This window comes from Schistocerca piceifrons, chromosome 2, assembly GCF_021461385.2.
Source record: "Schistocerca piceifrons isolate TAMUIC-IGC-003096 chromosome 2, iqSchPice1.1, whole genome shotgun sequence".
In the NCBI taxonomy this organism is placed as follows: Eukaryota; Metazoa; Arthropoda; class Insecta; order Orthoptera; family Acrididae; genus Schistocerca; species Schistocerca piceifrons.
The window spans coordinates 617,851,780-617,871,537 of record NC_060139.1 but is presented as its reverse complement, the minus strand read 5'-3'; the positions used below and the strand labels follow the sequence as shown (position 1 = coordinate 617,871,537).

Genomic DNA, 19,758 nt, shown 5'->3' with positions numbered 1-19,758 from the left:
CTTAAATGCCCATCACATCAGGACAGAAAATGAGTTTGTAATGTCTCTTCCATGTCGAAGCAGCTTTACCAGTAGATTCTGCCCAGTAAATTCTTGTCCACGTATCCCATCATATTTAAGTGCAGTAGAAGACAGAAGCCAACGACCTTGCCGCAGCGGTAACACCGGTTCCCGTCACATCACCGAAGTTAAGGGCTGTCGGGCTGGGCTAGCACTTGGATGGGTGACCATCCAGTCTGCCGAACGCTGTTGGCAAGCGGGGTGCGCTCAGCCCTTGTGAGGCAAACTTAGGAGCTACTTGATTGAGAACGGCCGGGAGAGCGGTGTGCTGACCACATGCCCCTCCATATCCGCATCCAGTGACGCCTCTGAGCTGAGGATGACACTCTAACGTCGCGAGTTAATGCGCGATAACATTCGTTGCTGCTCAGCCCGCAGTATTGGAGCCAGAGGCTGTGAAAGAAACCGCCATTTGTGTCTTAGCCAATGAGTCATGTACACCTGCTACTACGGTAGCGTGAGAATGGCTCCTGTGTCACTTATTAGCTACCGTACATTCACCACCTATAAGAACCTAAATAAATGGTACTAAATATTATTCAATCATTTTCAAAAGCGGTGCACTATCTTTTGACATTCAGGAGAAGATTGTATCCAAATTACAGTTTTATAACTATCATAGTTTCAGAGATAGAAAAAATTGCTAGAAAAAGTTGAAAACCGACACTTTGGAAACCAAATTCAGTTAGGAAATATAAAAGGTTATCCTTTGGTATTATCTAAAAGCATAGCCAGAACTCTCAGCGTGCAGAATTAATTAACTGAGATTTTCAAATTAAAACTTTAATTATTTTTCGTTGTCATAAAAATCAGACATCAGACAAAATTATTATTTGTGTTTAATACTGTTGTGGGAGTAAATGTGAGTCGATGAGAGTGTGTACGTGGGACACTCATCAAATTTTAATGTTGTTTTACATACCGTCTTAAGTAACCTGCAAGAGTTACGCAAACCTGTCGTAGGAAAATGTTCATAGGGAACTGCTGATGACATATGTCTAGGTGTGATGGCTATTATAACAGAACAGCCAGAAAGTCAGCTGGAGTATTATCTGTATCTAAAGGATATTTCCAGATTTATTGCCTTTTCGATTTCGTTTATTAAACATGACTTTGATATTTGAATATAAGAATGACGTAATGCGTCTTTATTTAAGGATTGGTGCAGGCCATTTCTGGCGCGAGTATGATCATGAGCGAGCATTCTGATTGGCAGCGAGTATGGTTAGCCAATCAGAATTGAGATGGTTCCCGCTCGTTACCTGATATTTATACTGGGAGTGAGTAAACAGGAAGGGATTCGTTCGCTAGCTTTGAATGCGGTCGGTCATGTTACATTCATAATATGTAAAATGAAGGAATATTCAGTTCCTCACGTTTCATACGTGGCGTGAGTAACGCTGATGTATTTATAGACAGTCTTGTGAAGTTTGGAAGTTTTGGAACTATTTTGTTGGAATGATATTCAAGTGTGAAAATTTGGCCTTCATAGTATCAACGTGGCAATGTTGCAGTATTCAACAATTGAGCATTTTTTGGCGAGCAGTTCCCTTTTTGAGAAATTCACAAGAAGGACCGAATGTAATAACTCGTGTTAGTAGTGAAATTAATGACTGTGAGAATGTTGTTTTCTTCGGGTCGGGTTTCTACAGATCTCTGGCTGCTGTGTGTGTGTGTGAAATGAGTGTACGAATTGTGAATGTGAAGAAAACAGCCAATAGTTTAAATGTGGACTGAATAGTACCGTTTCTTTGGCTTGATGGACAAAACAAACCTTCTTGTGAGGAAATTTCGGACATTACTTTCCTGAAGCTGATTCATTTTCTTACCGCCCGATAAATTTTTTAATGACAGTTTTTCTACAGGACATTATTTCATTACTAGAGCCACTGTAGGTATTAGATGGTGTTTTTTTTATCAACCGTGTTTTTACATCATCTTGTAAGTATCTACATTGCCAATTGGAGGGACATCGAGCAGACGTCGTTCTGAGGTAGGTGAATTCTAATTTCCAGCCTGCACACGTCAATACTCAAAAGCCGCAACACGGCGGCCGATCGGTACCGTAGGGCCTTCATGGTCTCTTCGGGAGGAGAAGGCAGAGGACTAGACACTAGCCTCTAAACATGGATTTTTTTGCCAAGGTGAGATTCCCGCTAAAGATGTCGATGTCTCGTTTTGAAGGAAAATGCAAATATCCGTAGTCTTTAAATAGAAAATTTGATTAGTCGAATGGATAAAGTTTGACGAGATACAGCATAAATATATGCAAATGGTTTTGTATTGTTTATAGGTTTAGAGTTATGGTATCCAATGTAAGCAATAAACATTTCACAGAAACCAGTAAGTGGTGAAGTAAGGCTGCTTACAGCGCAATGCGCATGGAACAGCGAGTTAAAGCTGCGATAGCTATTTTAATAAATCTCAAGAGAAAAATTTGCTTATTTACTTGGCATATGAAAATTCAGTGTTGATAAGGGATACCTAAACGTATTAGTGCATGAACGTCAGAAGAATCCTGGGAGAGGGGGGAGGAAAAAAATCATGCTACCCATTTCACTTCCTCTTCACTATATGTACAAAGGACATGGCAAAGAGTCAGACGTTACGGTATTTGATATTTGAAGACGATATATTTCTCTTATCAAAAAATGAAAAAGAGTTGCAGTAAATTGTGGAAATAGTTCAGTCTACTGGGGAAGCTTAGCGCATGGAACGAAAGCTAAAAACACTGCTAAATGCAAAAAAAAAAAAAAAAAAAAAAAAAACAAGAATATTATCACGATTTCATTATCTACAAAGTAGAACATGTCGATCTCAGTCCAATAAGGTATTTTGTATGAAAAATTTGGTTAAGAAATATAGAAATCTGACCACTACGGAAAGAGGACAGGCCAAGGTTATTCAAAAAATGATATAGCGAAGAAAGGAAAAGGTAAAATGGATGATGCGCTGCAAAATGGAAAAGTTCTATGAAGAGTAGGTTAAGGCAGGCAACTACTGGTAACATTAAAAAGAAACAATGGGATTATGCATATTCCAATGAGAAATGATAGCGTAAAAGCGTTCTGGGAAGAAGTGAGATCATAAAAACGATGTTGAAGATTTTTCATAGGGAAGAGCGAAGAAATAAGACGAATAATTCTATTACTTGTAACGGTTTGAGGAGACAGGACACGAAATGCCCAGATTGGTTATCCAACTGCCTTGATAAGCAGAAGTTGTTTCCTGGAGTCTGGAACCAGAGACGAAATTTCCATATGAGGCCTCCCAAACATCATTGTCTCAATGGATGGGGTGGATGCACACACAGCCCCTGTTTTCTCCCGTTACAGTGACGCAGACGTTTACAGAACAAAAGCGATTACCGGAAACAATGGACAAGTCGACACGTAGACTAGACACAGAGTGTGTTGGTACGTCAAAAACAAAACCATCTAAAAATATTGGTGGAAACCTAAGACCAACATTCATGGCGAGTGAAATGTGGGTCTTACGGGGCATGTACGATAATTGTTGCTTAATAATTCGATGGGCGACATGAAACCGCACGGAAAATGTTGAAGAATGCTACGGAATAAATTCTTTCATTGTGGAAGACTGACAGTAGCCTTAATGAAAAACACATCAGCACGAAGCCTGATGTGAATCTCATCAACTGCAGCTCATAGATTACTCAGTACTTCGGTTCCGAGTGCAATGATGTTCACTGAATCATAGAGGGTAGCCGTTTGCTCATGAGACGTCTGGGAGCAGCCACAAGACACCCTCATCTACTGCCACCCCGATAGTCTAACGTACTGATTTCTGAGTGCAACATCAGTTTCCTGATACTTCTGGCAGACTCATCGTCGCCTAGTGACGATGCGCAATTGAGCTTTCCCGTCATAGCTCACCTGCCAATGTTCCATTTGTAATCTAGTAACAGTAACTGAAAGCCTGGCAAATAAGACCCTGAAAGTTTTCATTAATACAATGGACATATTATTATTTCTAATTTAGATCATACTGATGAAAACGCACGGTGTCCATAATTAAAGTTCCAGTTTCAAAACTCTGTAGAAAGAGAATCACTCCTCAGAATGAAGTCAATTTGAACATCATGTTATTGAAGAATCAAGGGTATGAAAAAAGGCATTATTTGGATGTCTGCTAGCGGACTGGCGAAAATGATTATCAAATTCGAAAATATAGGTACTTTTGAAGTGCAGTGTGGGTAAACGGGGTCGGCGCGCTGTGCGGTGGCGTGCCAAAGTGCCGTGAAGGGGGGAATTTCCCGAACGTTAGACATAACTGTGAGCACGGTGCGTAAAATGCTACGAAAATTGTGGGGTCGAGCACAATGGTGGTGCAATGTGCAACTCAAGTCATAGCCGTCTTACTGCGTCTTTTTGTTTTGTTCCATGATGTTTTCCCTTGCGTCAATAAAATGCTGCTCAAATCCGACGTGATTCTGAGCGATAGTTGCTAAGCACGCAAAATCACCCATATTCAGGAGTTTTTCCAGCTGCCCTGCCAGCAAGATAAACGTTCGCACTGGAATCTCTTGCTCGCATGGAAGTTGACAATAATTGGCCATCCAACATGCTGTGGGCGGAAGAAGCCCGTTTCCCTCTCCGAGAACGTGTTAATACCCCCGAGATACTCCGATCTGTTGTGGAGCATGCTGGTATTCGATTTCAACTTTTGACAACGTACTGAACATGTCCTGCACCAGTCTCACGACAGACACTGATGTAATTTTACTTCTTATGATGTTTTTGTCCTCAGGACAATTGAAAGCCGATATCATTTTGTTTTTTATGCGGTTTTTTGGCCTCATGACACTAAAAAATCATTTTTTCCCGTCCGATGTGGTACGACCTGCCCGTGGTAGATGGGATTAGCTGATTAAAAGTGCCTTTTTATTGTTCCGTCATGTTTTTCCCTGCGTCAATAATATGCTGCTCAAGTTTGTCGTGATTCTGATCAATGGGTTTATTTCTATAGCTTTATGACACTGGCAATTTAGTTATTGACACACTGTACATTAACGTTTTGTAAATGATGTGTAAAGATAAGGAGAAATTAACTGTCACTGTATCAAAGCAGAACACTTTATTTAAATAAAAAGATTATAATGTACTCTACTTACGTTCCTGCTATTGGCACAACTAATCCCTTTTTTTATTAAAATAACTGCAACTGCCAAATGATTTCATCGCGCGATATATAAATGTATCTCTACATATAAAAGGAAATATCCACACTGATTCACTGACACATCATCGCTCAGCCCAAAAAGCTAAGGTTAGAAACTTGAATTTTGTGAAGGGTGTTGACATTATAACGTGGGCATCGTTTAAGAAATTTTTCGAAATTCTATCCCTAAAAGGGTGAAATAGGAGATGAGTAGTTTTACGAGAATATTTCATTACGGGAGCATTTTTGAAGCTAAATCTACGAAAATTTGTGTTTTGCTTCTCGGTTGGATATAAAAAATAGGCGTTTCTGTATTTTGGCAAATTCAGCCCCTAAGGGGGTTAAAGAGGATGAAAAGTGTTATGAAAATTTTTATTATGAAAACAGATGCGCTTTTTCGACAGAAGTAAATGCTGTAAAGTCCATGCTTTATGGCATTAATTAGCTTGAAATGTGTAGGTGTTTTAATTTGTGAACTAAATCAAAGAAAGCTATTTAACAGACACCACGACAAATCGTTTTCGTCAGAACTGCATAGAAAAAGAAACGCATCTTCAATACATTAATTTTTCAGCAGGTCTAACATATGTTTATAAGTTTATTGTTCTCGTAATTACTGATGACCCAATAGATACCATGTTCAAATGCTATTTCATGTACAGGAATATCTGTTTGAGATGAGAGATTTCAGTATCGGATGTAAGACTGGCGCTGATAACTATAGAACAACGTATCCGATTTCTTTCTTTCTTTTTTTAAGTGGCTGTGTGAAATTAAAGTAAGTCCGTTGAAACATTTTAATTATGCAAAGACTGGCAGCCAAGTAAACGGTCACTAGCTCTTTTATAGTGTGTGCATTTACATACGACCGGTGGGCGTAACACACACGAATTCGATTGAAGCGAACTAATAAAAAAGAAGTCTGTACAGACCATACATTGTACACCAGCAAAGCAAATGACGCTAAGTTGGTAGTAATTAACTTCATAATGATATCCATCATCACATATTGAATGAGCAGAAAATGAATGGGAACAGTAAACAAATACTGATAAAGTAGAAAGCTAGTGAACGAATGAATACAATCAAAGAAAACAGGGAGGACTGCTCACTGATACAAAACTACATAGAGAATGATATATTCGTTTAGACCATGTATTAGAAAGTGGGTCTTTTAACCAGCACGTGGAAAACTGATATCTAAATAAAATAATCAGTTCGGTTGCACTTCATCAACGCCTATTTGGAAAGGATTACGGGCTGCAAAAAACATTTCATGCTTGTGACTAAGACAAAAAGGACCTACCAATTATGATAAACACACTGAACAAGATAAGAGCCAATAAATGATAAGAGAGTACAATTGCATGGTAGAAAACAGTTCAGCATGTGGAAATTGGAAGACTGAATTCGAAACTCTCGCAGATGTTAAGCAGTATAACAACAACTTTAAAGATTAAACACTGAGCTATGGCCTTACTGATGGAAAAAAGAAAGCAGAGATCCACAAACGTTTGTAACCAGTCATAGCTGCAGGCTGTGTGGAATAGAAAACAATGCAAAATGCGTATCAACGTTAAAAGTAAAACTGGGGGAAAAATGTGAAGGCAACGAAGGAAAAATTATCTAGGACAAAAGTAGGTTGGCAGAAAAAGTACGAAATATAGTTATGGAGAAATTGGAGAAAAATAAGTCGATACATGAAAATTAAGGCAAAAAGAGAGAACAGTGACGAAATAGCAGTCTTTCAGTCAGATTTTTGACAGAGGTATGGAAACATTGTTTTGAAGTAAGGAGATTCTGGTTAATGAATAATGTCAGTTGGCAAAATCAGTAAGTTAGTGTGCTGGTCAGAGTCTAATACAGATATAACAGCATATTTGTAGAAACATTTTGATTTACCTTCATAATAAACACATAAAAACTACCGAACTTGGTTACTTGAGCATGCATTTCATCCCTTTCAGCTCCGACAAGAACAGCGGAACACAATCGAATTCGTTTGCTTTTCAGTCTTAAGGATTAAACTGTTTACCAAGAAAATAAAAAAGAAGCCATTAACGTGGTGCAAATAACTAGAGAAGTTAAAGTTTAAATTTATGAAAAGAAGAAGTGCAAATATCAGCGAGCTTCATATAATTTGAGGAAGAAATTTCTGAGAATGTATGTATGGAGCACACGAATGAGTGGAAGAGGTTTATGGGCTGTGAGGAAACTGGAAGAGAAGGGACGAAGCATACGAGATATGATGCTATAAAAGTTTCTGAACGTTAGGTGGACTGACGAAATAAGAAATAAGGAACTTCTCAGGAGAATCGGCGAGAAAAGAAACACGAGCAAATCACTGGCGGGTTAGAACAGTTGGCCACGTGTTAAAACATTAAGGAATAACTTCCATTGTTCTAGAGGGAGCTCTAGAGGGTAGACACTGTACGGGAAGACAGAGGATGGAATATATCCATTAACTACAAGTAACTGAGGACATTGGGTGAAAGTGGTACTGTGAGACGAAGAGGTTGACATAAGTGGGGAGTCATAGCGGGTCTTATCGAAACCAGTCGAGGACTGATTATCACAAAAAACTTAAATTCGAATTTAAAATGACAGGACATTTTTATATCAAACAAAGAAAGCACATAAATATTTGGTAATAACATGTAGGAAAAATTTAAGAAGTGGGACCGTAAAATTAGAGATACATGGAAAACAACTAACAAGAAGAAAGCTTTTTTCAGCGGAAGAAAATTATATGTTAATATGAATCGTTTTGTGCGCCTAAGACAGCACATTCTAAATTATTAGTTGAGAGTATAGTGACGTCTGGAAAGCAATTTAAAAATGTGGAAAAGAGGAGTTATAATATACGAGTATTAAAAATGTTAGATCGACAGACTAGTACGAAGATGATGTCACTGAATGCAGGACGAAGTAACTGAGGAAAGCTCACTAACCGAAGGATTTGTTTTGTGATATAATGTATGACATACAAAATTAGTTAATTTCACAATGGAGACTTAAATAGAAAAGAAGTTTCATTTGAAAACATTAATTTTGTTAGCCAAGGGAAATACTCAGAGATTTAGACTTTAGAGTAAGGTGGAGTATGGAAAGGAATGGAAGTTCGCGTACAACTCGTCAAACTTATTAACAATGCAAGGAAAATTATTCTAGTAGTTATCAATAAATGCGATTCAGCTGCATTTACCATCACTTGTGATTCCCCATCCGCTCACGGTGACGACTTCTCCTTCATAAGTGAGGTCAGCTTGCGAGGAGGAAGGCAGCCGAAGCGCCTGTATGTAGTCTGCAACAAAACCAGTGCTTGTCTGAGCAAGTAAGTTAACGATAATCTTAATTGCAATAGCTGTCTTGTGTTTAGCATTTTTTTAATAATTCCCCTGAACATTTATATTCACTCAAGATTTCCTAGATGTATTAATTACATTAACGCAGTTAATTGGATCAATGTTCACTGTGACCTCCTGATATGCACAAACTTTAATATGAGACTGGTAAGTGACGGACAGGGAAGATTAGAAATGACAATACTTTTGAGCTCTTTGCTTATCAGCTTCAAACAGACGACAGAATAAAATACGACGTTAGTCTCCTCTGAAAATTATGATGATTACATTGTTATTCCTTCCCACAATTTATTATTTGTTTGCTTGATGTATTACTAGTAGATACTTATGCACAAATATGAAGTCATAGGTGCTTATTAACATGAGGTATCTACCTCAGCACTAGCAACATTGTGATATACGTTCTGTTTAGTTATAAGGTTTAAATTCTAAACAAAAACTGCAATACTGTTTTTACTTAATCACAGAATCACAGATTATAAATAATATCAAACAAATCAGTAGGCAACAGTTTCAAAAATGATATTTGATATAGTTTTTTTTTTAAAGAGAAAGAACTCTGAAATCATTTAGATATCGGTTTTGGGTAAATTCAGATAGGAAATGTTACAGTTCCTCCTGTTTTCGTTCGTACATGTTAAATGCGAGTACAGGCCTTAAAGAAGTGTAAGGTTGCTCTGTCATCAGTACTGTACGAGCACTGAAAACTACGGCTTACTTTCGTAACAGAAGACTTTGAAAGCACATAGACACGCGTGCAAGCATAAGAAAGTGAAAAATGCTTTATGATTTTGCACCACGTCAGAAGACAGAGCAGGTCCAAAATGACTTAGAGATTTTCAGTACGATGTTTCCAAACAATGTTTGACGGATTTTCGACCCTTCGCCATATACAAGAAGCTGAATTTTTACTGTGTCTTGTGCAATGTTATGAATTCAAAACAGTTGACAAAGCCGAGCCCAGGCGAATCGCCAATTCTGGGGCTTCCCATAAAAACTCATGTTACTCAACTGCTTTAAATTGTTCCAAAGCGCTCGGAAAAGTTTGCCATCAGAGAATGTTCAGTGAACGTACCAATTAGTGGAAATTAAAGTATTCCTCAACAGCAGCTGAGGTAGTATTTTCTACTTTACTACTTCCAGGAAGCGGTAGCCAAGCGGTTCTAGGCGCTTCAGTTGGGAACCGCACGACTGCTATGGTCGCAGGCTCGAATCCTGCCTCGGGCATGGATGTGTGTGATGTCCTTAGGTTAGTTAGGTTTAAGTAGTTCTAAGTTCTAGGGGACTAATGACCTCAGATGTTAAGTCCCATAGTGCTCAGAGCCGCTTCCAGGAAGACTGCGAGCTCCGACCGCTGGACTGGATAACGTGAACTGCTAACAGGTAAAAGGCCTCCTCCATCTGCTTCCTAACAACTTCCGCCGATAATCTCCGGAACAACAAAACTGAACTACCATTCAACGTCAGTAGGTCAAAACACACAGAAAAGCACAATTTTCAAACTTTCACGGAAAAAATGAAATTTATTTGCTTCCATTAAACCTCAGCAAATCCGCTTCGATCAGTGAACTTTACCTACAGCTAGTAAATCGCTCCTGCTTTCATCTAAGATGCGTTTTCCAGTCGGGCGCTTCTCGCTCAGTAAAATACAGCAGTCCACTAGGAAAGTGGAAAAGGACTTAGTTTGTAAACAAACTTTTCTGCTACAAGTCACGATTTACTTTAGTTATACAGGGTGACGCAGGGGAACGGGAAATTTTGAACGTTACAGTTGGCAGCACTGTAGCGCCGGCAGATGTTCGAAACTTTGCACAATTGATGTGAACGCATTGCCATTTAGTAATCATGGAGAATTGGACTGATGCGGAACGTGCAGTAGCTGTGAGAGCGTTTTACAAAAATGGTGATAGTGCGACTGCCGCGCAGAGACCATTTCGACAGCATTACCAACTTGGACGTCATGAACGTGTCCCATCTGCGCATGCGGTTACAACGTGGGTGCGTAATTTTGAAGGAACAGGATCTGCCTTGAAAAAGAAACCACCAGGTGGCATTCCAACGGTACGTACCGCAGAGAACATTGCAGCTGCTAGAGCTGCAATCGAGAGAAGTCCTCGCCGCTCCGTTCGACAGCATGCATCTTCGCTAGGGATTAAGCGACGAAGCTTACAAAGAATACTGCACGAATTAGACTTCCATCCCTATAAGTTGCAGATTGTGCAACACTTACATGAACGAGACCCAGCGTCACGTATGGAGTTTAGTAGCCAGATATTGGCTAAAATCAACGAGGACGCGAATTTCCTTGGTAACTTATGGATATCACACGAAGCCCATTTCCACCTGAACGGATTCGTGAAAACAGAATTTTCGTTATTGGGCACAGGACAATCCTTGTGAGTTTCACTAGCGACCACTACATAGCGACAAGGTCACAATATGGTGAGCTGTATCATGTCATGGTGTTACCGGCCCTTATTTTTTTGAACGTGAGGATGGTAGTGCAGTGACAGTAACATCCGCTCGATATGTTGAAATGCTTCAAACATTCTTTACGCCGAGACTGTACGAGCTTAATCTTAACGTCGAAAACACGTGGTTTCAGCGGGACGGAGCCACGTCACACACTGCTCGACAATCGATGGCAGCAGTTCGTCAATTGTTTGGAAGACGCATTATTTCACGTGACGGTGACATTGCATGGCCTGCGAGATCCCCTGGTCTTTTTGTGTTCGACTTCTTCCTATGGGGATATCTTAAAGGCAAGGTGTACCGTACACGTCCTGCAACAATCCATGAACTGAAGGAGAACATTGAAATCACTGCCATTCCCCATGATTTGCTACACCGCGTATTCCAGAGTTTTTATAACAGGCTGTTAGAGTGTGAACGCCGAATGGGAGCATATCTTTCCGATGTCATCTTTAAAAAGTAAAGAGACACTTTTGGACATTTTGATTGTAAAGACATACTGAATAATGGCACACTGAATACATTCACTTTCGTTAATAAATTACTAGTTTTATGAATTTATTCATGGAAATGACGTTATTTCGAAATTTCCCGTTTCCCTGCGCCACCCTGTATATATATGACGCATTTCGGGAGTAATTCCCATTCTCAAGTGCGTTTTCTTTTCTTTTTCGTGCTGTTTTCTGAAATGTGAGGCTCTGCAGTGTTCCGTTGACTTTAACGCAATGTATGTACAAGTCGAATTTCTTATTTCACTATCGATCTCTATATACATTAAAGGTGAAATTTGGAAGAACTTGCTTGTACTTACAGTTTTCCAAAATTTTCATCAACAGGCTGCATACAGGTCAGTATTACATAGGGCAACTAAAATATCTTGAAACGAAGAAAACACGCAACAGCAAATTGACATAATGAAAAAAACTGCAGATGCCAATCATTATACTGCTTCTGTGCTTGACACAGTCCTAGACAAAGTGAAGAAAGACCCAAAGGCAAATCACACCACAGAAAAAAGACAAAAACAAATATATATACTTAACATAATGTTATTGGCAATATGTCAAAGAAGACAGCAAATATTTTCAAAAATCGCAAAGTAAAAATTGGGTTTTCTATATCTAAAAAAACATAAACTAATACATACCGTTTCAGTACAATAAAGGCCCATACTCAGACTCTGGAATAAACAAAGTAATATGCCAAGAAAACCCATGTTCTACCTAGGACAAAGAGACCGAGATTTTTACGCCAAGCATACAGAGCACATTAAAGCTTACACACACAACAAAAACACACCAACAACAGCCATACACATACGTAATACAGGATAGCGACGAAATAAAGGGCATAAAATGGATCTCTTAGAACTGGAGATACATTCACATTATAAAAGAATATGAAGGTGGAATATTAAACGAAAAACTTTTAAGTGAATCAACGAATTTCTTCACCTGTTTAGACAATATACTTAAATAAAATAGTAACACATAGGAATAAGCAAATTATGATTCAGACTGTTAATATAAATACCATCTGTACTAGAATATATTGTACTCTTTAGAAGACATATAAAACCATCTCTGTTGACTAAATCTAAAAACATTTTTGTAACTGTCTATTTATGTAAAAAAAATTTATTGACTATGTATGTCGTGCACAGAGCAATGTGTGTAATTTTTAATGTGTGTCAAATTGTGCACAAATTGGCCATAAGAAAACTACAAGCACAAATTCTTCCAAATTTCTCCACTAACTATTCATAAAGATCGATAATCAACTAAAAATTGAGCGTTTTTTTATACATTGTAGAGAACTACAGAGCATCGCAGGACTTCACACACCAAAAACATTACAAAAAATGGAGTATTACATATAAGAAAACTCACTTAATAGTGGGAATCATTTCTTCAAACGCGCAGTGCAACATGTAAGTAAAAGAAAGTCATGTCTGGTAACAGAAAAGGTAAGTATACCTATAGGGTGCCTACAATAGTACTTTCCCATAAATCATACTTGTAATGAACACGCTCGCCTTCAGCTTCCTGCCCTCGGAATAGAAACTTTTTTATGTAATAGAGCCGTCAATAGGATTGACAAATTTCACATAATGGAACATGACGAAGGTGGCGAGTGTCAAAAGGCCGATGAATACGCTGTTCAAGACTAGTTTAAAGAACAGACTGTCAAAAGGAAACGTAAGTTCCAATATTCTGACAGAGAGATGTATTAGGTTGGTGCATAAGTTCATAACGTTTTTGATTTGTATGTTGACATTCCGGTTTCTATGGGTTTATTTACCGATTGCTATTTTTTATTTGTAGTTCACTGTTGGTGTTCGAGTTCACATAATGTCATTTTATCATTTGGAGATAGTGAGTGGAGTTGCGGACGCTAGAAAATGGCAAGTCGAGAAATCGGAACATTTCCGACATATTCTTCTGTTTGAGTTCAATAGAGGAGTGATAGCAAAAAAAAAAAAAATTGCGTCCGGTATAGGGATAATGCCACTGTACAGAACACTGAAAGAAAATAGTTTCCACGTTTTAAGGAGGGTTATTTTCACAGTATTGACTATCCACATTCAGGAAGACCTTCACGTGTGATGAATGTCGTTTAAAAGCATTAACCTACAATGATCCGCGTTAGTGTACTGGAGAACTGCCAAATGAACTGTGATCATTCCACCATCATGCGATATTTGTATGCCATGGACATGGTTGAAGAATCGAGTGTGCAGGTACCGCTTGTTCCAAGTCAAAATCGGAAAGTCAGCGGTTGGACGTACGTGCATCTCTGTTTGCTCGTATCAATTGGCTCGTGAACAACACTGATTATTCCTATACAGTATCGTTACTGATAACAAGAAATGGCGCCTTTATGCTAACATAGTCCGTCTCCTTAGCTGAGCGGTAACGTGTTTGCTTACCATGCAGTGGGCCCGGTTGATTCCCAGCTGGGTTGGTGATTTTCTCTGCTCGTGGATTGGGTGCTGTGTTGTCCTCATCATCATTTCATCATCACCAATGCGCAAGTCACCCAATGTGGCGTCATCTGGAATACGACTTGCAACCCGGCGGACGAACTTCCGCGGATAGGGCCTCTCGGTCAACAATACCACGCGATCATTTCGTTTCATATGCTAACATAAGGAAAGGAAGGGAATGAAAGAGCCCAAAGAAAGCAGCAACTCCCCGTAAAAAGACCTACGCGCATCTGCAAAACATAATGTCATGCATCTGTTGGAACAGCGACGGTGCGGTGTAATATGAATTGCTGCCCCGAGGTGTAACCACCACTGCTGACATTTATTGTCAAGAATTGAGACGTCTTGCAGACGCAGTCCAAGAACATCGACCAGGAAAATGAAATGAAATAAGCGTTTGGCGTCATTGGCCGGAAGACCCCTTGCGGGGCAGGTCCGGCCGCCTCGGTGCAGGTCTTACTACATGCGACGCCACATTAGGCGACCTGCGCGCCGGATGAGGATGAAATGATGATGACGACACAACACCCAGTTCCTAAGCGGAGAAAATCTCCGACGCAGCCGGGAATAGAACCCAAGCTCGTAGGACGGCAGTCCTTCACGCTGACCACTTTTTTTCCCCTTCTGTTCGTTGTTGATCGTTGTGTTTGGTCGTTGCGGACGTCACATGACATCCGGTCAAGTTCGTTTGTTGATCCTTCCACTCAGTTTTTTTATTACAGAGGCCAGCCAGCTCTCTGACCGAACACGCTGAGCTACCGTGCCTGCAAATAATGAGGACAACACAAAGACCCAGTAATCTCGAGGCAGGTGAAAATCCCTAACTGCCGAGAATCGAACCCGGGACCCCGTGCTCGGGAAGCGAGAACGCGACCGTGACACCACGAGCTGCGGACCTGCTTGAAGTGACACTACTCCTCAACAGCGCCCTCCCGCATTCTGTTAGGCCGACAAAAAGTGCTATACAGGAGTTGGGATAGTAAATCATTCCATACTCACCTTATTCACTAGACCTTTCCCGCTATTTATCGAAAAACCTTCAAGGAACTTCTTTTCCGGATGAACATACACTCCGAAAAGGCTCGAGGACTTTATCGCCTCAAAGCCACATGACTTCAAATTGATGACTAAAGACCGTGTTATAAGCAACTGTTGAGTTTATTAAACTTATAGAAAAACACTAAGAACTTATGCACCAACTTAATAGTTCCACAGCCGTATAAAGTTCGATTTTTGTTTGCGGGAAATGTATAGTAAAGATTGAGATAGTAACAAGGATGAAAATAAAAGGAAATTGCCAGTAAACACTATAGAAAACTGCATGAGCATAGACACACTATCTGATCAAACGTATTCAAATACTTCTTTATCGTAATGCGGACTGACTATTTGATGCCACGAGAGACAGCCCCGCGACTATAAAATAATTCAGGGACTATTATATTGTCAGTAGAGGGGTTGTCAGCGGGATGGGTCGGCCAGGAGGGCTCAGAGACCTTGAACGTGGGATAATTATTGTATATGCAGCTGATTAATAAATCCATCAGTGACGTTTCAGTCCTAAAGCTGCTCAGGTGGACTGTTAGTGATATGACTGATATGACGAAAAAACTACAAAGAACGAAACTTGCCTATCTTCAAGGGGGAGACCAGATGGCGCTGTGGTTGGCCCGCTAGATGGTGCTGCCATAGGTCAAACGGATATCAACTGCGTTTTTTAAAATAGGAACCCCCATTTTTCATTACATATTAGTGTAGTACGTAAAGAAATATGAATGTTTTAGTTGGACCACTTTTTTCGCTTTGTGATAGATGACGCTGTAATAGTCAAAAACGTATGGCTCACAATTTTAGACGAACAGTTGGTAACAGGTAGGTTTTTTAAATTAAAATACAGAATGTAGGTACGTTTGAACATTTTATTTCGGTTGTTCCAATGTGATACATGTACCTTTGTAAACATATCATTTCTGAGAGCGCTTGCTGTTACAGCGTGATTACCTGTAAATGCCACATTAATGCAATAAATGCTCAAAATGATGTCCGTCAACCTCAGTGCATTTAGCAATACGACATTCCTCTCAAGAGCGAGTAGTTCGCCTTTCGTAATGTTCGCACATGCACTGACAATGCGCTGACGCATGTTGTCAGGCGTTGTCGGTGGATCGCGGTAGCAAATATCCTTCAACTTTTCTCACAGAAAGAAATCCGGGGATGTCAGATCCGCTGAACGTGCGGGCCATGGTATGGTGCTTCGACGACCAATCCACCTGTCATTAAATATGCTGTTCAATACCGCTTCAACCGCACGCGAGCTGCCGGTCGGAGTGGCCGAGCGATTCTAGGCGCTATAATCTGGAACCGAGCGACCGCTACGGTCGCAAGTTCGAATCCTGCCTCGGGCATGGATGTGTGTGCGATTTCCTTAGGTTAGTTAGTTTTAATTAGTTCTAAATTCTATGCGACTGATGACCTCAGAAGTTGAGTCACATAGTGCCCAGAGCCAATTTCCCACGCGAGCTATGTGCCGAACATCCATCATGTTGGAAGTGCATCACCATTCAGTCATGCAATGAAACATCTTGTAGTAACATCGGTAGAACATTGCATAGGAAATCAGCATACACTGCACCATTTAGATTGCCATCTTTAAAATGGGGGCCAATTATTCTTCCGCCGCGCGGGATTAGCGGAGCGGTCTATGGCGCTGCAGTCAGAGACTGTGCGGCTGATCTCGGCGGAGGTTCGAGTCCTCCCTCGGGCATGGGTGTGTGTGTTTGTCCTTAGGATAGTTTAGGTTAAGTAATGTATGAGCTTAGGGACTGATGGCCTTAGCAGTTAAGTCCCATAAGGTTTCCTCCCATAATGCCGCACCATACATTAACCCACCAAGGTCGTTGTTGTTCCACTTGTCGCAGCCATCGTGGATTTTCCGTTGCCCAGTAGTGCATATTATGCCGGTTTACGTTACTGCTGTTGATAAATGACGTTTCTTCGCTAAATAGAACGCGTGCAAAAAATCTGTCATCGTCCCGTAATTTCTCTTGTGCCCAGTGGCAGAACTGTACACAACGTTCAAAGTCGTCGCCATGCAATTCCTGGTGCATAGAAATATGGTACGGGTGCAATCGATGTTGAAGTAGCCATATGTTTGTGACTATTACAGCGTCATCTATCACAAAGCGAAAAAAATGGTCCAACTAAAACATATTTCTTTACGTGCTACACGAATATATAATAAAAATGGGGTTTCCTACTTAAAAAAAAAAAAAAAACGCAGTTGATATCCGTTTGACCTATGGCAGCGCCATTTAGCGGGCCAACCATAGCGCCATCTGGTTTCCCCCATCAAGCTAGACGAGTTTCGTTCTTTGTAGTTGTTTCGTTTGATGCTTATTTCGTGAGATATTTGGCCCGGTCACTATCAATGAACCACCCTGTATAACATTGTATGACCATAAATATTGGAAGCCTCAGTCATGCACAGCTCTTCTGGCAACATCATCACTTTGTGACTGCCGACGAGCGCCGATTTAGCGGCTGCAATAACGGAAATGTGGTTAGCAATAGTCCGTCATTACTCGGAAGATCTGTAATAGATTTTAACACCATACGTAATGGCACGGCCGTGTTACGTTCAAATGGTTCAAATGGCTCTGAGCACTATGGGACTCAACTGCTGAGGTCATTAGTCCCCTAGAATTTAGAACTAGTTAAACCTAACTAACCTAAGGACATCACACACATCCATGCCCGAGGCAGGATTCGAACCTGCGACCATAGCGGTCTCGCGGTTCCAGACTGCAGCGCCAGAACCGCGCGGCCACTTCGGCCGGCGTGTTATGTTCACGTGAGGGTGTACAGGTAGTGCACAGTGACGGAGGACTCCCCAGCCTGCGGCTGTTACCTGTGAAGGAGACGGACTGTCCCAGGAGCACGACGCCGATGTCGTTGTCGGCCGTCTTCTCGTCGGTCCAATAGTCCGGGTGCCACGCGGCGCTCGTCGTCGTCACCGTCACGTCTTTGGCGTCTCCCGTCACCAGCACTGTGCCCAGCGTCACCACGAATGTTGTCACCCTGTATAACAACACGTCCAAATATGCACTGAAAGCTGATGGCTAACTTCGTGCGCCTTTACAAATTTATTGTCCATCGAGAATATGAAACTTAGTCGTTCAGATTGGGACCATCACTTTGCGTGAGCCGTTTGTAGTATTTCTGTCAAAGAGGCTAACTTATACATTTTCAAAGGCTATAGTCAATAAAAAAGGTTATGTTACTGTGTGTCTGTCGAGGTCGACACTGAGCTTTTCAGCACCACTGCCAAACTAGTACTCCATGACAGTTACGTCATGAATCTCACTGATATTGTTTTTTTTTTTTAACCCAACGAGCAAACAGTTAATTCCGTGCCATTTTCTACACAAAGAAGAAGGCTGAGCGTACGGCTCACTCCACAATGTTCTGAATTCATCACCAAGTGGTAAGTAGATCCATACCTATGCTGATGACGTGTCAAACAAAGAAAAACGATCGGTGTAATGAATAGATTTTCTCCATATGAATCGATTGACAATGTAAGAAATTCATGTCAGTTACTGAATAACATGGCAAATTGTGCTCTGGACACAGTCAACTCGTGGTTCTCGGTTAATAGATTCATTCATAATTTCTATAGAAGCTATTATGTCCAGGATATTACGAAAAATTTTGGGAGCAATAACATGAAATTTATTATGTGCCAAGATTAACGAAATATGAGATGGAGATAGAATGGCGAATATTTGAGGTAGGTGTACACTCAGAACCACTTGAAGAAGCCGAATGTCGTTTTCTTTGCAATTAGAATACTACAGAGTGAATGTTTCATTTTGCAGTGGAGTGTGTGTTGTTTTAAAACCTGCTGGTGGTCAGCGCTCCAGTCCTGCAAATATCGCTTTCCTAATTTTCAAAATTCACAGAAAATCACTTGCGTAGCTTACTGGACGAATGCACTTGGGAAAAAATGTGTGGTGGACAAATAGTTCCAGGACGAATATTGTCCACAGTCGTCACATACCTAGAAAATGATTCTTTATTCAAGGTTGTCAGAAACAGAGCGAAAAGCTTGTAAGAATGTTGTGCTGAGAAACAATTGCTGTGAAAAGAAATTCGATACCCTGCGCTGTTACCGAGTTAATTAGTATTGAAGTTAGCCAATCAGGCCGTAGCTCATACAAATGCAACCGGCCTGACAGATACAGTTGTGTCAGTTCATCTCATTGCGAAGACAACAGCGCCCGAGGTAACACAACAACTTGTGGCTCGGGGTCGATCTTTACTAGCGTCCCATGTCCAGTTTTTGTATCACACTCTTGTTCGGCTTTATGAAACTAAACAAATACTCGTGTGGGGACACCGTCTCTAGCGGGCCGCTTGAAATCGCGCGTGCAACGTTCTGACTAGCTTCAGTGTTAACTAACTTAGAAACGGCGCAACGTATTGAATTTTTTCTTCACAGATACTTCTCAGCACAACATAGTCTGCAATACCCTTACAAGATTTACAGACTGTTTCTGACCACTCTGTATATAAGACAATTTTTGGGGGGACACATTTTTGGTAGAGGGTAGTAGTTTTCGTACATACGTGTACTTAACGAGCTGGGTATTCTGATACTAACATCGCAGTACATTTATTCCTTTTGAGATTTGG

At 40.6% G+C, this 19,758-nt stretch overlaps 1 protein-coding gene across 1 annotated transcript in view; it reads right to left on the bottom strand.

Moving 5' to 3' along the window:
• Positions 1-19,758, bottom strand: part of LOC124775669 (brachyurin-like) — a 41,575-nt gene that overhangs the window by 6,077 nt on the left and 15,740 nt on the right. The window contains exon 4 of the mRNA XM_047250497.1: positions 17,972-18,141. Coding sequence (XP_047106453.1) covers positions 17,972-18,141 — 170 coding nt within the window. The remainder of the gene's footprint in view (positions 1-17,971; positions 18,142-19,758) is intronic.